This window comes from Oncorhynchus keta, chromosome 27 (assembly GCF_023373465.1).
Source record: "Oncorhynchus keta strain PuntledgeMale-10-30-2019 chromosome 27, Oket_V2, whole genome shotgun sequence".
In the NCBI taxonomy this organism is placed as follows: Eukaryota; Metazoa; Chordata; class Actinopteri; order Salmoniformes; family Salmonidae; genus Oncorhynchus; species Oncorhynchus keta.
Genome location: NC_068447.1, coordinates 1,182,357 through 1,199,764, shown reverse-complemented (window position 1 = coordinate 1,199,764; position 17,408 = coordinate 1,182,357). Strand labels below are relative to the sequence as shown.

The 17,408-nt window shown below is 48.9% G+C and overlaps 1 protein-coding gene across 1 annotated transcript in view; it reads left to right on the top strand.

Annotated features, from left to right (window-relative positions):
* The window catches only part of LOC127912332 (neurotrophin-7-like), a 121,538-nt gene extending 105,334 nt beyond the window's left edge, over window positions 1-16,204 (top strand). Inside the window, 3 exon segments of the mRNA XM_052481251.1 lie at window positions 13,182-13,778; window positions 13,811-14,176; window positions 14,179-16,204. Coding sequence (XP_052337211.1) covers window positions 13,193-13,778; window positions 13,811-14,176; window positions 14,179-14,225 — 999 coding nt within the window. The 5' untranslated portion in view covers window positions 13,182-13,192 and the 3' untranslated portion in view covers window positions 14,226-16,204.
* Window positions 16,205-17,408: the final 1,204 nt, after the last annotated feature.

Sequence of the window (17,408 nt, the reverse complement as noted above, 5' to 3'; positions counted from 1 at the left end):
CTGTCTCCTGTCTCCTGTCTTTTCTCTCCTGCCTCCTGTCTCCTGTCTCCTGTCTCCTGTCTCCTGCCTCCTGCCTCCTGTCTCCTGCCTCCTGCCTCCTGTCTCCTGTCTCCTGCCTCCTGTCTCCTGTCTCCTGTCTCCTGCCTCCTGTCTCCTGTCTCCTGCCTCCTGTCTCCTGTCTCCTGCCTCCTGCCTCCTGCCTCCTGTCTCCTGTCTCCTGTCTCCTGCCTCCTGTCTCCTGTCTCCTGTCTCCTGTCTCCTGCCTCCTGTCTCCTGTCTCCTGCCTCCTGTCTCCTGTCTCCTGTCTCCTGTCTCCTGCCTCCTGCCTCCTGTCTCCTGTCTCCTGTCTCCTGTCTCCTGCCTCCTGTCTCCTGTCTCCTGTCTCCTGTCTCCTGCCTCCTGTCTCCTGTCTCCTGCCTCCTGTCTCCTGTCTCCTGTCTTTTCTCTCCTGCCTCCTGTCTCCTGCCTCCTGTCTCCTGTCTCCTGTCTCCTGCCTCCTGTCTCCTGTCTCCTGCCTCCTGCCTCCTGCCTCCTGTCTCCTGCCTCCTGCCTCCTGTCTCCTGCCTCCTGCCTCCTGCCTCCTGTCTCCTGCCTCCTGTCTCCTGTCTCCTGTCTCCTGCCTCCTGTCTCCTGTCTCCTACCTCCTGTCTCCTGCCTCCTGTCTCCTGTCTCCTGCCTCCTGTCTCCTGTCTCCTGTCTCCTGCCTCCTGCCTCCTGTCTCCTGCCTCCTGTCTCCTGCCTCCTGCCTCCTGTCTTTCTCTCCTGCCTCCTGCCTCCTGTCTTTTCTCTCCTGTCTCCTGTCTCCTGTCTCCTGCCTCCTGTCTCCTGTCTTTTCTCTCCTGCCTCCTGCCTCCTGTCTCCTGTCTCCTGTCTCCTGCCTCCTGTCTCCTGTCTCCTGTCTTTTCTCTCCTGCCTCCTGTCTCCTGCCTCCTGTCTCCTGTCTCCTGCCTCCTGTCTCCTGTCTCCTGTCTCCTGTCTCCTCTCTCCTGTCTCTCTATGTTGTTGTTGACAGGGTATGTTGTTGTTGACAGGGTATGTTGTTGTTGACAGGGTATGTTGTTGTTGACAGGACGTGTGTTGTTGTTGACAGGATGTGTGTTGTTGTTGACAGGACATGTGTGTTGTTGTTGACAGGACATGTGTGTTGTTGTTGACAGGACGTGTGTTGTTGTTGACAGGACGTGTGTTGTTGTTGACAGGACGTGTGTTGTTGTTGACAGGGTATGTGTTGTTGTTGACAGGACATGTGTTGTTGTTGACAGGACGTGTGTTGTTGTTGACAGGACGTGTGTTGTTGTTGACAGGGTATGTGTTGTTATTGACAGGACATGTGTTGTTGTTGACAGGACGTGTGTTGTTGTTGACAGGACGTGTGTTGTTGTTGACAGGACGTGTGTTGTTGTTGACATGACGTGTGTTGTTGTTGACAGGACATGTGTTGTTGACAGGATGTGTGTTGTTGACAGGACGTGTGTTGTTGACAGGATGTGTGTTGTTGTTGACAGGATGTGTGTTGTTGACAGGACGTGTGTTGTTGACAGGATGTGTGTTGTTGTTGACAGGATGTGTGTTGTTGACAGGGTATGTTGTTGTTGACAGGACGTGTGTTGTTGTTGACAGGACGTGTGTTGTTGTTGACAGGACATGTGTGTTGTTGTTGACAGGACATGTGTGTTGTTGTTGACAGGACGTTGTTGTTGACAGGACGTGTGTTGTTGTTGACAGGACGTGTGTTGTTGTTGACAGGGTATGTGTTGTTGTTGACAGGACATGTGTTGTTGTTGACAGGACGTGTGTTGTTGTTGACAGGACGTGTGTTGTTGTTGACAGGGTATGTGTTGTTATTGACAGGACATGTGTTGTTGTTGACAGGACGTGTGTTGTTGTTGACAGGACGTGTGTTGTTGTTGACAGGACGTGTGTTGTTGTTGACATGACGTGTGTTGTTGTGACAGGACATGTGTTGTTGACAGGATGTGTGTTGTTGATAGGACGTGTGTTGTTGACAGGATGTGTGTTGTTGTTGACAGGATGTGTGTTGTTGACAGGACGTGTGTTGTTGTTGACAGGACGTGTGTTGTTGACAGGATGTGTGTTGTTGTTGACAGGACGTGTGTTGTTGTTGACAGGACGTGTGTTGTTGTTGACATGACGTGTATTGTTGTTGACAGGACGTGTGTTGTTGTTGACAGGACGTGTGTTGTTGTTGACAGGACGTGTGTTGTTGTTGACAGGACGTGTGTTGTTGTTGACAGGACGTGTGTTGTTGTTGACAGGACGTGTGTTGTTGTTGACAGGACGTGTGTTGTTGTTGACAGGACGTGTGTTGTTGTTGACAGGACGTGTGTTGTTGTTGACAGGACGTGTGTTGTTGTTGACAGGGCGTGTGTTGTTGTTGACAGGACGTGTGTTGTTGTTGACAGGACGTGTGTTGTTGTTGACAGGACGTGTGTTGTTGTTGACGTGTGTTGTTGTTGAGGACGTGTGTTGTTGTTGACAGGACGTGTGTTGTTGTTGACAGGACGTGTGTTGTTGTTGACAGGACGTGTGTTGTTGTTGACAGGACGTGTGTTGTTGACAGGACGTGTGTTGTTGTTGACAGGACGTGTTGACAGGGTATGTTGTTGTTGACAGGGTATGTTGTTGTTGACAGGTCTTGTGTTGTTGTTGACAGGGTATGTTGTTGTTGACAGGACGTGTGGTTGTGACAGGGTATGTTGTTGTTGACAGGTCAGGGTATGTTGTTGTTGACAGGGTATGTTGTTGTTGACAGGTCTTGTGTTGTTGTTGACAGGGTATGTTGTTGTTGACAGGTCTTGTGTTGTTGTTGACAGGGTATGTTGTTGTTGACAGGTCTTGTGTTGTTGTTGACAGGGTATGTTGTTGTTGACAGGTCTTGTGTTGTTGTTGACAGGACGTGTGTTGTTGTTGACAGGACGTGTGTTGTTGTTGACAGGACGTGTGTTGTTGTTGACAGGACGTGTGTTGTTGTTGACAGGACGTGTGTTGTTGTTGACAGGACGTGTGTTGTTGTTGACAGGACGTGTGTTGTTGTTGACAGGACGTGTGTTGTTGACAGGGTATGTGTTGTTGTTGACAGGACATGTGTTGTTGTTGACAGGGTGTGTTGTTGTTGACAGGACGTGTGTTGTTGTTGACATGACGTGTGTTGTTGTTGACAGGACGTGTGTTGTTGTTGACAGGACGTGTGTTGTTGTTGACAGGACGTGTGTTGTTGTTGACAGGACGTGTGTTGTTGTTGACAGGACGTGTGTTGTTGTTGACAGGACGTGTGTTGTTGTTGACAGGACGTGTGTTGTTGTTGACAGGACGTGTGTTGTTGTTGACAGGACGTGTGTTGTTGTTGACAGGACGTGTGTTGTTGACAGGACGTGTGTTGTTGACAGGACGTGTGTTGTTGACAGGACGTGTGTTGTTGTTGACAGGACGTGTGTTGTTGTTGACAGGACGTGTGTTGTTGTTGACAGGACGTGTGTTGTTGTTGACAGGACGTGTGTTGTTGTTGACAGGACGTGTGTTGTTGTTGACAGGACGTGTGTTGTTGTTGACAGGACGTGTGTTGTTGACAGGACGTGTGTTGTTGACAGGACGTGTGTTGTTGTTGACAGGACGTGTGTTGTTGTTGACAGGACGTGTGTTGTTGTTGACAGGACGAGTGTTGTTGTTGACAGGACGTGTGTTGTTGTTGACAGGACGTGTGTTGTTGTTGACAGGGTATGTTGTTGTTGACAGGTCTTGTGTTGTTGTTGACAGGGTATGTTGTTGTTGACAGGGTATGTTGTTGTTGACAGGACGTGTGTTGTTGTTGACAGGACGTGTGTTGTTGTTGACAGGACGTGTGTTGTTGTTGACAGGACGTGTGTTGTTGTTGACAGGACGTGTGTTGTTGTTGACAGGACGTGTGTTGTTGTTGACAGGACGTGTGTTGTTGTTGACAAGACGTGTGTTGTTGACAGGGTATGTGTTGTTGTTGACAGGACATGTGTTGTTGTTGACAGGGTGTGTTGTTGTTGACAGGACGTGTGTTGTTGTTGACATGACGTGTGTTGTTGTTGACAGGACGTGTGTTGTTGTTGACAGGACGTGTGTTGTTGTTGACAGGACGTGTGTTGTTGTTGACAGGACGTGTGTTGTTGTTGACAGGACGTGTGTTGTTGTTGACAGGACGTGTGTTGTTGTTGACAGGACGTGTGTTGTTGTTGACAGGACGTGTGTTGTTGTTGACAGGACGTGTGTTGTTGTTGACAGGACGTGTGTTGTTGACAGGACGTGTGTTGTTGACAGGACGTGTGTTGTTGTTGACAGGACGTGTGTTGTTGTTGACAGGACGTGTGTTGTTGTTGACATGACGTGTGTTGTTGTTGACAGGACATGTGTTGTTGACAGGATGTGTGTTGTTGACAGGACGTGTGTTGTTGACAGGATGTGTGTTGTTGTTGACAGGATGTGTGTTGTTGACAGGACGTGTGTTGTTGTTGACAGGACGTGTGTTGTTGACAGGACGTGTGTTGTTGTTGACAGGACGTGTGTTGTTGTTGACAGGACGTGTGTTGTTGTTGACATGACGTGTATTGTTGTTGACAGGACGTGTGTTGTTGTTGACAGGACGTGTGTTGTTGTTGACAGGACGTGTGTTGTTGTTGACAGGACGTGTGTTGTTGTTGACAGGACGTGTGTTGTTGTTGACAGGACGTGTGTTGTTGTTGACATTACGTGTGTTGTTGTTGACAGGGCGTGTGTTGTTGTTGACAGGACGTGTGTTGTTGTTGACAGGACGTGTGTTGTTGTTGACAGGACGTGTGTTGTTGTTGACAGGACGTGTGTTGTTGTTGACAGGACGTGTGTTGTTGTTGACAGGACGTGTGTTGTTGTTGACAGGACGTGTGTTGTTGTTGACAGGACGTGTGTTGTTGTTGACAGGACGTGTGTTGTTGTTGACAGGACGTGTGTTGTTGTTGACAGGACGTGTGTTGTTGTTGACAGGGTATGTTGTTGTTGACAGGACGTGTGTTGTTGTTGACAGGACGTGTTGACAGGGTATGTTGTTGTTGACAGGGTATGTTGTTGTTGACAGGTCTTGTGTTGTTGTTGACAGGGTATGTTGTTGTTGACAGGACGTGTGTTGTTGTTGACAGGACGTGTGTTGTTGTTGACAGGACGTGTGTTGTTGTTGACAGGACGTGTGTTGTTGTTGACAGGGTATGTTGTTGTTGACAGGACGTGTGTTGTTGTTGACAGGACGTGTTGACAGGGTATGTTGTTGTTGACAGGGTATGTTGTTGTTGACAGGTCTTGTGTTGTTGTTGACAGGGTATGTTGTTGTTGACAGGTCTTGTGTTGTTGTTGACAGGGTATGTTGTTGTTGACAGGGTATGTTGTTGTTGACAGGACGTGTGTTGTTGTTGACAGTTGACAGGTCTTGTGTTGTTGTTGACAGGGTATGTTGTTGTTGACAGGTCTTGTGTTGTTGTTGACAGGGTATGTTGTTGTTGACAGGGTATGTTGTTGTTGACAGGACGTGTGTTGTTGTTGACAGGTCGTGTGTTGTTGTTGACAGGGTGTGTTGTTGTTGACAGGTCTTGTGTTGTTGTTGACGGGTCTTGTGTTGTTGTTGACAGGTCTTGTGTTGTTGTTGACAGGTTGTGTTGTTGTTGACAGGTCTTGTGTTGTTGTTGACAGGGTATGTTGTTGTTGACAGGGTATGTTGTTGTTGACAGGACGTGTGTTGTTGTTGACAGGACGTGTGTTGTTGTTGACAGGACGTGTGTTGTTGTTGACAGGACGTGTGTTGTTGTTGACAGGACGTGTGTTGTTGTTGACAGGACGTGTGTTGTTGTTGACAGGACGTGTGTTGTTGTTGACAGGACGTGTGTTGTTGACAGGGTATGTGTTGTTGTTGACAGGACATGTGTTGTTGTTGACAGGGTGTGTTGTTGTTGACAGGACGTGTGTTGTTGTTGACATGACGTGTGTTGTTGTTGACAGGACATGTGTTGTTGTTGACAGGACGTGTGTTGTTGTTGACAGGACGTGTGTTGTTGTTGACAGGACGTGTGTTGTTGTTGACAGGACGTGTGTTGTTGTTGACAGGACGTGTGTTGTTGTTGACAGGACGTGTGTTGTTGTTGACAGGACGTGTGTTGTTGTTGACAGGACGTGTGTTGTTGTTGACAGGACGTGTGTTGTTGACAGGACGTGTGTTGTTGTTGACAGGACGTGTGTTGTTGTTGACAGGACGTGTGTTGTTGTTGACAGGACGTGTGTTGTTGTTGACAGGACGTGTGTTGTTGTTGACAGGACGTGTGTTGTTGTTGACAGGACGTGTGTTGTTGTTGACAGGACGTGTGTTGTTGTTGACAGGACGTGTGTTGTTGTTGACAGGACGTGTGTTGTTGTTGACAGGACGTGTGTTGTTGTTGACAGGACGTGTGTTGTTGTTGACAGGACGTGTGTTGTTGTTGACAGGACGTGTGGTTGACAGGGTATGTGTTGTTGTTGACAGGACATGTGTTGTTGTTGACAGGGTGTGTTGTTGTTGACAGGACGTGTGTTGTTGTTGACATGACGTGTGTTGTTGTTGACAGGACGTGTGTTGTTGTTGACAGGACGTGTGTTGTTGTTGACAGGACGTGTGTTGTTGTTGACAGGACGTGTGTTGTTGTTGACAGGACGTGTGTTGTTGTTGACAGGACGTGTGTTGTTGTTGACAGGACGTGTGTTGTTGACAGGGTATGTGTTGTTGTTGACAGGACATGTGTTGTTGTTGACAGGGTGTGTTGTTGTTGACAGGAGTTGACATGACGTGTGTTGTTGTTGACAGGACGTGTGTTGTTGTTGACAGGACGTGTGTTGTTGTTGACAGGACGTGTGTTGTTGTTGACAGGACGTGTGTTGTTGTTGACAGGACGTGTGTTGTTGTTGACAGGACGTGTGTTGTTGTTGACAGGACGTGTGTTGTTGTTGACAGGACGTGTGTTGTTGTTGACAGGACGTGTGTTGTTGTTGACAGGACGTGTGTTGTTGACAGGACGTGTGTTGTTGTTGACAGGACGTGTGTTGTTGTTGACAGGACGTGTGTTGTTGTTGACAGGACGTGTGTTGTTGTTGACAGGACATGTGTTGTTGACAGGATGTTGTTGTTGACAGGACGTGTGTTGTTGACAGGATGTGTGTTGTTGTTGACAGGATGTGTGTTGTTGACAGGACGTGTGTTGTTGTTGACAGGACGTGTGTTGTTGACAGGACGTGTGTTGTTGTTGACAGGACGTGTGTTGTTGTTGACAGGAGGACATGACGTGTGTTGTTGTTGACAGGACGTGTGTTGTTGTTGACAGGACGTGTGTTGTTGTTGACAGGACGTGTGTTGTTGTTGACAGGACGTGTGTTGTTGTTGACAGGACGTGTGTTGTTGTTGACAGGACGTGTGTTGTTGTTGACAGGACGTGTGTTGTTGTTGACAGGACGTGTGTTGTTGTTGACAGGACGTGTGTTGTTGTTGACAGGACGTGTGTTGTTGTTGACAGGACGTGTGTTGTTGTTGACAGGACGTGTGTTGTTGTTGACAGGACGTGTGTTGTTGTTGACAGGACGTGTGTTGTTGTTGACAGGACGTGTGTTGTTGTTGACAGGACGTGTGTTGTTGTTGACAGGGTATGTTGTTGTTGACAGGACGTGTGTTGTTGTTGACAGGACGTGTTGACAGGGTATGTTGTTGTTGACAGGGTATGTTGTTGTTGACAGGACGTGTGTTGTTGTTGACAGGACGTGTGTTGTTGTTGACAGGACGTGTGTTGTTGTTGACAGGGTATGTTGTTGTTGACAGGGTATGTTGTTGTTGACAGGTCTTGTGTTGTTGTTGACAGGGTATGTTGTTGTTGACAGGTCTTGTGTTGTTGTTGACAGGGTATGTTGTTGTTGACAGGTCTTGTGTTGTTGTTGACAGGGTATGTTGTTGTTGACAGGGTATGTTGTTGTTGACAGGACGTGTGTTGTTGTTGACAGGACGTGTGTTGTTGTTGACAGGACGTGTGTTGTTGTTGACAGGACGTGTGTTGTTGTTGACAGGACGTGTGTTGTTGTTGACAGGACGTGTGTTGTTGTTGACAGGACGTGTGTTGTTGACAGGGTATGTGTTGTTGTTGACAGGACGTGTGTTGTTGTTGACAGGGTGTGTTGTTGTTGACAGGACGTGTGTTGTTGTTGACAGGACGTGTGTTGTTGTTGACAGGACGTGTGTTGTTGTTGACAGGACGTGTGTTGTTGTTGACAGGACGTGTGTTGTTGTTGACAGGACGTGTGTTGTTGTTGACAGGACGTGTGTTGTTGTTGACAGGACGTGTGTTGTTGTTGACAGGACGTGTGTTGTTGTTGACAGGACGTGTGTTGTTGTTGACAGGACGTGTGTTGTTGTTGACAGGACGTGTGTTGTTGTTGACAGGACGTGTGTTGTTGTTGACAGGACGTGTGTTGTTGACAGGACGTGTGTTGTTGTTGACAGGACGTGTGTTGTTGTTGACAGGACGTGTGTTGTTGTTGACAGGACGTGTGTTGTTGTTGACAGGGCGTGTGTTGTTGTTGACAGGACGTGTGTTGTTGTTGACAGGACGTGTGTTGTTGTTGACAGGGCGTGTGTTGTTGTTGACAGGACGTGTGTTGTTGTTGACAGGGTATGTTGTTGTTGACAGGTCTTGTGTTGTTGTTGACAGGGTATGTTGTTGTTGACAGGGTATGTTGTTGTTGACAGGACGTGTGTTGTTGTTGACAGGACGTGTGTTGTTGTTGACAGGACGTGTGTTGTTGTTGACAGGACGTGTGTTGTTGTTGACAGGACGTGTGTTGTTGTTGACAGGACGTGTGTTGTTGTTGACAGGACGTGTGTTGTTGTTGACAGGGCGTGTGGTTGACAGGGTGTGTTGTTGTTGACAGGACGTGTGTTGTTGTTGACAGGACGTGTGTTGTTGTTGACAGGACGTGTGTTGTTGTTGACATGACGTGTGTTGTTGTTGACAGGACGTGTGTTGTTGTTGACAGGACGTGTGTTGTTGTTGACAGGACGTGTGTTGTTGTTGACAGGACGTGTGTTGTTGTTGACAGGACGTGTGTTGTTGTTGACAGGACGTGTGTTGTTGTTGACACGTGTGTTGTTGTTGACAGGGCGTGTGTTGTTGTTGACAGGACGTGTGTTGTTGTTGACAGGACGTGTTGTTGACAGGACGTGTGTTGTTGTTGACAGGACGTGTGTTGTTGTTGACAGGACGTGTGTTGTTGTTGACAGGACGTGTGTTGTTGTTGACAGGACGTGTGTTGTTGTTGACAGGACGTGTGTTGTTGTTGACAGGACGTGTTGTTGTTGTTGTTGTTGACACGTGTGTTGTTGACAGGACGTGTGTTGTTGACAGGGCGTGTGTTGTTGACAGGGCGTGTGTTGTTGTTGACAGGACGTGTGTTGTTGTTGACAGGACGTGTGTTGTTGTTGACAGGACGTGTGTTGTTGACAGGACGTGTGTTGTTGACAGGACGTGTGTTGTTGTTGACAGGACGTGTGTTGTTGTTGACAGGACGTGTGTTGTTGTTGACAGGACGTGTGTTGTTGTTGACAGGCGTGTGTTGTTGTTGACAGGGTATGTTGTTGTTGACAGGTCTTGTGTTGTTGTTGACAGGACGTGTGTTGTTGTTGACAGGACGTGTGTTGTTGTTGACAGGACGTGTGTTGTTGTTGACAGGACGTGTGTTGTTGTTGACAGGACGTGTGTTGTTGTTGACAGGACGTGTGTTGTTGTTGACAGGACGTGTGTTGTTGTTGACAGGACGTGTGTTGTTGTTGACAGGACGTGTGTTGTTGTTGACAGGGTGTGTTGTTGTTGACAGGGTGTGTTGTTGTTGACAGGGTATGTTGTTGTTGACAGGTCTTGTGTTGTTATTGTTTACAGGATGTGTGTTGTTGACAGGACGTGTGTTGTTGTTGACAGGACGTGTGTTGTTGTTGACATGACGTGTGTTGTTGTTGACAGGACGTGTGTTGTTGTTGACATGACGTGTGTTGTTGTTGACAGGACGTGTGTTGTTGTTGACAGGACGTGTGTTGTTGTTGACAGGACGTGTGTTGTTGTTGACAGGACGTGTGTTGTTGTTGACAGGACGTGTGTTGTTGTTGACAGGACGTGTGTTGTTGTTGACAGGACGTGTGTTGTTGTTGACAGGGCGTGTGTTGTTGTTGACAGGACGTGTGTTGTTGTTGACAGGACGTGTGTTGTTGTTGACAGGACGTGTGTTGTTGTTGACAGGACGTGTGTTGTTGTTGACAGGACGTGTGTTGTTGTTGACAGGACGTGTGTTGTTGTTGACAGGTCGTGTGTTGTTGTTGACAGGGCGTGTGTTGTTGTTGACAGGGCGTGTGTTGTTGTTGACAGGACGTGTGTTGTTGTTGACAGGACGTGTGTTGTTGTTGACAGGACGTGTGTTGTTGTTGACAGGACGTGTGTTGTTGTTGACAGGACGTGTGTTGTTGTTGACAGGGCGTGTGTTGTTGTTGACAGGACGTGTGTTGTTGTTGACAGGACGTGTGTTGTTGTTGACAGGACGTGTGTTGTTGTTGACAGGACGTGTGTTGTTGTTGACAGGACGTGTGTTGTTGTTGACAGGACGTGTGTTGTTGTTGACAGGGCGTGTGTTGTTGTTGACAGGACGTGTGTTGTTGTTGACAGGGCGTGTGTTGTTGTTGACAGGACGTGTGTTGTTGTTGACAGGGCGTGTGTTGTTGTTGACAGGGCGTGTGTTGTTGTTGACAGGACGTGTGTTGTTGTTGACAGGACGTGTGTTGTTGTTGACAGGACGTGTGTTGTTGTTGACAGGACGTGTGTTGTTGTTGACAGGACGTGTGTTGTTGTTGACAGGACGTGTGTTGTTGTTGACAGGACGTGTGTTGTTGTTGACAGGACGTGTGTTGTTGTTGACAGGACGTGTGTTGTTGTTGACAGGACGTGTTGTTGTTGACAGGGCGTGTGTTGTTGTTGACAGGACGTGTGTTGTTGTTGACAGGACGTGTGTTGTTGTTGACAGGACGTGTGTTGTTGTTGACAGGACGTGTGTTGTTGTTGACAGGACGTGTGTTGTTGTTGACAGGACGTGTGTTGTTGTTGACAGGACGTGTGTTGTTGTTGACAGGGCGTGTGTTGTTGTTGACAGGACGTGTGTTGTTGTTGACAGGACGTGTGTTGTTGTTGACAGGACGTGTGTTGTTGTTGACAGGACGTGTGTTGTTGTTGACAGGACGTGTGTTGTTGTTGACAGGACGTGTGTTGTTGTTGACAGGACGTGTGTTGTTGTTGACAGGACGTGTGTTGTTGTTGACAGGACGTGTGTTGTTGTTGACAGGACGTGTGTTGTTGTTGACAGGACGTGTGTTGTTGTTGACAGGACGTGTGTTGTTGTTGACAGGGTGTGTTGTTGTTGACAGGACGTGTGTTGTTGTTGACAGGACGTGTGTTGTTGTTGACAGGGTGTGTTGTTGTTGACAGGGTGTGTTGTTGTTGACAGGGTGTGTTGTTGTTGACAGGGTATGTTGTTGTTGACAGGGTGTGTTGTTGTTGACAGGGTGTGTTGTTGTTGACAGGGTATGTTGTTGTTGACAGGGTATGTTGTTGTTGACAGGGTATGTTGTTGTTGACAGGGTATGTTGTTGTTGACAGGGTATGTTGTTGTTGACAGGGTATGTTGTTGTTGACAGGGTATGTTGTTGTTGACAGGGTATGTTGTTGTTGACAGGGTATGTTGTTGTTGACAGGGTATGTTGTTGTTGACAGGGTATGTTGTTGTTGACAGGGTATGTTGTTGTTGACAGGGTATGTTGTTGTTGACAGGGTATGTTGTTGTTGACAGGGTATGTTGTTGTTGACAGGGTATGTTGTTGTTGACAGGGTATGTTGTTGTTGACAGGATGTGTGTTGTTGTTGACAGGATGTGTGTTGTTGTTGACAGGATGTGTGTTGTTGTTGACAGGACATGTGTTGTTGTTGACAGGACATGTGTGTTGTTGTTGACATGACGTGTGTTGTTGTTGACAGGACGTGTGTTGTTGTTGACAGGACGTGTGTTGTTGTTGACAGGGTATGTGTTGTTGTTGACAGGACATGTGTTGTTGTTGACAGGACGTGTGTTGTTGTTGACAGGACGTGTGTTGTTGTTGACAGGGTATGTGTTGTTATTGACAGGACATGTGTTGTTGTTGACAGGACGTGTGTTGTTGTTGACAGGACGTGTGTTGTTGTTGACAGGACGTGTGTTGTTGTTGACATGACGTGTGTTGTTGTTGACAGGACATGTGTTGTTGACAGGATGTGTGTTGTTGACAGGACATGTGTTGTTGACAGGATGTGTGTTGTTGTTGACAGGATGTGTGTTGTTGACAGGACGTGTGTTGTTGTTGACAGGACGTGTGTTGTTGACAGGACGTGTGTTGTTGTTGACAGGACGTGTGTTGTTGTTGACAGGACGTGTGTTGTTGTTGACATGACGTGTATTGTTGTTGACAGGACGTGTGTTGTTGTTGACAGGACGTGTGTTGTTGTTGACAGGACGTGTGTTGTTGTTGACAGGACGTGTGTTGTTGTTGACAGGACGTGTGTTGTTGTTGACAGGACGTGTGTTGTTGTTGACATTACGTGTGTTGTTGTTGACAGGACGTGTGTTGTTGTTGACAGGACGTGTGTTGTTGTTGACAGGACGTGTGTTGTTGTTGACAGGACGTGTGTTGTTGTTGACAGGACGTGTGTTGTTGTTGACAGGACGTGTGTTGTTGTTGACAGGACATGTGTTGTTGTTGACAGGACGTGTGTTGTTGTTGACAGGACGTGTGTTGTTGTTGACAGGACGTGTGTTGTTGTTGACAGGACGTGTGTTGTTGTTGACAGGACGTGTGTTGTTGTTGACAGGACGTGTGTTGTTGTTGACAGGACGTGTGTTGTTGTTGACAGGACGTGTGTTGTTGTTGACAGGACGTGTGTTGTTGTTGTCAGGACGTGTGTTGTTGTTGACAGGACGTGTGTTGTTGTTGACAGGACGTGTGTTGTTGTTGACAGGACGTGTGTTGTTGTTGACAGGACGTGTGTTGTTGTTGACAGGACGTGTGTTGTTGTTGACAGGACGTGTGTTGTTGTTGACAGGACGTGTGCCCATGAGGTCGTTGCTGTTGGTGCTCCTGCTCATTGGCATCCAGGCTGTACTGAACATGGAAGGGGCCCTGGGCCCGGTGGCTGCCAACCACAGTGCAGAACACCACACAGCAGCCAACCACAGAGCAGAACAGCACACAGCAGCCAATGGCAGAGCAGAACAGCACACAGCAGCCAATGGCAGAGCAGAACAGCACACAGCAGCCAATGGCAGAGCAGAACAGCACACAGCAGCCAATGGCAGAGCAGAACACCACACAGCAGCCAATGGCAGAGCAGAACAGCACACAGCAGCCAATGGCAGAGCAGAACTACAGAGGATGGCCCGCCTGTCAGTGTCACCTCAGCAGGAGCAGCCAGCAGCAGACAGGGATACTCAGCAGAGACCCAGCCGGACCAGACAGGCCCACAGACCAGCCTCTCTACCCCAGGACAGGAGTTCTTCCCTGGGCCACTCTGAGACAGACTCCTCCTCTTCCCCCTCCATCCCTGAGGTGGACCCCAAACTGTTCAGCAAGCGGAAGTACCGCACCTCATCACGCGTCGTCTTCAGCGACGTACCCCCCTCTCACCACACCCTGGGGGAGACAGGGGATGAGGAGGAAGGGGTGATGGGTGGGGAGTGAGGGTGAGGCGGAAGGCGGGGGGCAGCCCATGCACAGGGGAGTACTCCGTGTGCGACAGCATCAGCGTGTGGTTGGGGAACCTGACCAAGGCCACAGACATCGCCGGCAACGAGGTGGAGGTTCTGCCAGAGGTGAAGATAGACAACGTCCGCAAGAGACAGTTCTTCTACGAGACCACCTGCCGCGTGGCCACACCCCGGGGCGGAGCTGGGGCTAGGGGAGGGGCCAGTGGAGGCATTTCTAAAGCAGGGTGCCGCGGCATCGACAGCCGTCACTGGAACTCGTACTGCACCAACACGCACACGTACGTGCGCGCGCTCACCAAGTCCAAGGAGCAGACGGCGTGGAGACTGATACGCATCACGCAGCGTGTGTGTGTGTCCTCAGCCGCAAGTCCTGGAGGCACTGACCTCTCACCCCTAGGACTATGGACCCATATATATACACACACACACACACACACACACACACACACACACACACGCACGCACGCACGCACGCACACACAAACAAACAAACACCGATTGCACAGTCAGAAAACAACCTTGAAACAGCCACTACGGATGTATTGTAGTGTTAGACTCCACTCCCACACTCAGACACACTCCCACACTCAGACACACTCCCACACACAGACACACTCCCACACTCAGACACACTCCCACACACAGACACACTCCCACACTCAGACACACTCCCAAACACAGACACACTCCCACACACACAGACACACTCCCACACTCAGACACACTCCCACACACAGACACACTCCCACACTCAGACACACTCCCACACTCAGACACACTCCCACACTCAGACACACTCCCACACACACAGACACACTCCCACACACACAGACACACTCCCACACACAGACACACTCCCACACACAGACACACTCCCACACACAGACACACTCCCACACACAGACACACTCCCACACACAGACACACTCCCACACACAGACACACTCCCACACACTCCCACACTCAGACACACTCCCACACTCAGACACACTCCCACACACAGACACACTCCCACACACAGACACGCTCCCACACACAGACACACTCCCACACACAGACACACTCCCACACACAGACACACTCCCACACACAGACACACTCCCACACACAGACACACTCCCACTCACAGACACACTCACCTGTATCCGACCAGCCCCTTCCCCTCTCCCTACCTCAGTCAGATTTCTGGTTCTTCTAACTTATGAGGACTGCATGTCATATTTATAGTTTATACAGTGGAATATATATTAAATAAGTGTATATATACAGTGCCTTCGGTAACTACTCAGACCACATGACTTTTCAACATTTTCTTACGTCACAACCTTATTCGAAAATTATTCAAATAAAATAAATTGCTCATCTAACAACACACAATACCCCATAATGACAAAGAGAAAACAGGTTTGTAAACATTTTTGCAAATGTATTAAAATTCACAACAGAAATACCTTATTTACATAAGTATTCATACCCTTTGATATGAGACTCGAAATGGAACCACCAAGACTCTTCCTAGAGCTGGCCGCCCGGCCAAACTAAGCAATCAGGAGAGAAGGGCCTTGGTCAGGGAGGTCACCAAGAACCCAATGTTCACTCTGACAGAGCTCTAGAGTTCCACATGTGGAGATGGGAGAACCTTCCAGAAGGACAACCATCTCTGCAGCACTCCACCAATCAGGCCTTTATGGAAGAGTGGCCAGATGGAAACGGCTCCTCAGTAAAAGGCACATGACAGCATGCGTTAAGTTTGCCAAAAGGCACCTAAAGACTGTCAGACCATAAGAAACAAGATTCTCTGGTCTGATGAAAACAAGATTGAACTCTTTGGCCTGAATACCAAGCATCACATCTGGAGGAAACCTGGCACCATCCCTACTGTGAAGCATGGTGGTGGCAGCATCATGCTGTGGGGATGTTTTTCAGCAGCAGGGACTGGGAGACTAGTCAGGATCAAGGGAAAGATGAACAGAGCAAAGTACAGAGAGATCCTTGATGAAAACCTGCTCCAGCGCGCTCAGGACCTCAGACTGGGGCGAAGGTTCACCTTCCAACAGGACAACGACCCTAAGCACAAGTAAAGGGTCTGAAAACTTACTTAAATGTTATTTATTTTTATTTCATTTTTTAAATATAAATTAGCAACAATTTCTAAAAATGATTTTCTCTTTGTCATTACGGGGTATTGTGTGTAGATTGATGAGGGGGAAAACTATTTAATACATTTTAGTGTGAGGCTGTAAAGTAACAAAATGTGGAAAAAGTCAAGGGGTCTGAATACCATTCGAAGGCTGTACATCATGAATTCACCTTTTTGTTGTTGTTGATGATGATGCTGTTATTTATTAAACACTTCAGTACATGCCTGTCTCCTGTCTCCTGTCTCCTGTCTCCTGTCTCCTGCCTCCTGTCTCCTGTCTCCTGTCTCCTGTCTCCTGTCTCCTGTCTCCCTGTCTCCTGTCTCCCTGTCTCCTGTCTCCTGTCTCCTGTCTCCTGTCTCCTGTCTCCTGTCTCCTGTCTCCTGTCTTTTCTCTCCTGTCTCCTGTCTCCTGTCTCTCTCCTGCCTCCTGTCTCCTGCCTCCTGTCTCCTGTCTCCTGTCTCCTGTCTCCTGTCTCCTGCCTCCTGTCTCCTGTCTCCTGCCTCCTGTCTCCTGTCTCCTGCCTCCTGTCTTTTCTCTCCTGTCTCCTGCCTCCTGTCTCCTGTCTCCTGCCTCCTGTCTCCTGTCTCCTGTCTCCTGCCTCCTGTCTCCTGTCTCCTGTCTCCTGCCTCCTGTCTCCTGTCTCCTGTCTCCTGCCTCCTGTCTCCTGCCTCCTGTCTCCTGTCTCCTGCCTCCTGTCTCCTGTCTCCTGTCTCCTGCCTCCTGTCTCCTGTCTCCTGTCTCCTGCCTCCTGTCTCCTGTCTCCTGTCTCCTGTCTTTTCTCTCCTGTCTCCTGTCTCCTGTCTTTTCTCTCCTGTCTCCTGCCTCCTGCCTCCTGTCTCCTGTCTCCTGTCTCCTGCCTCCTGTCTCCTGTCTCCTGCCTCCTGTCTCCTGTCTCCTGTCTTTTCTCTCCTGTCTCCTGTCTCCTGCCTCCTGTCTCCTGCCTCCTGTCTCCTGTCTCCTGTCTCCTGCCTCCTGTCTCCTGTCTCCTGTCTCCTGTCTCCTGTCTCCTTTCTCCTGTCTCCTGTCTTTTCTCTCCTGTCTCCTGTCTCCTGTCTTTTCTCTCCTGTCTCCTGTCTCCTGTCTCCTGTCTTTTCTCTCCTGTCTCCTGTCTCCTGTCTCCTGTCTTTTCTCTCCTGTCTCCTGTCTCCTGTCTCCTGTCTCCTGCCTCCTGTCTCCTGTCTCCTGTCTCCTGTCTCCTGTCTTTTCTCTCCTGTCTCCTGTCTCCTGTCTCCTGCCTCCTGTCTCCTGTCTCCTGCCTCCTGTCTCCTGTCTCCTGTCTCCTGTCTCCTGTCTTTTCTCTCCTGTCTCCTGTCTCCTGTCTCCTGTCTCCTCCTGTCTCCTGTCTCCTGTCTCCTGCCTCCTGTCTCCTGTCTCCTGCCTCCTGTCTCCTGTCTCCTGTCTCCTGTCTCCAGTCTCCAGTCTCCT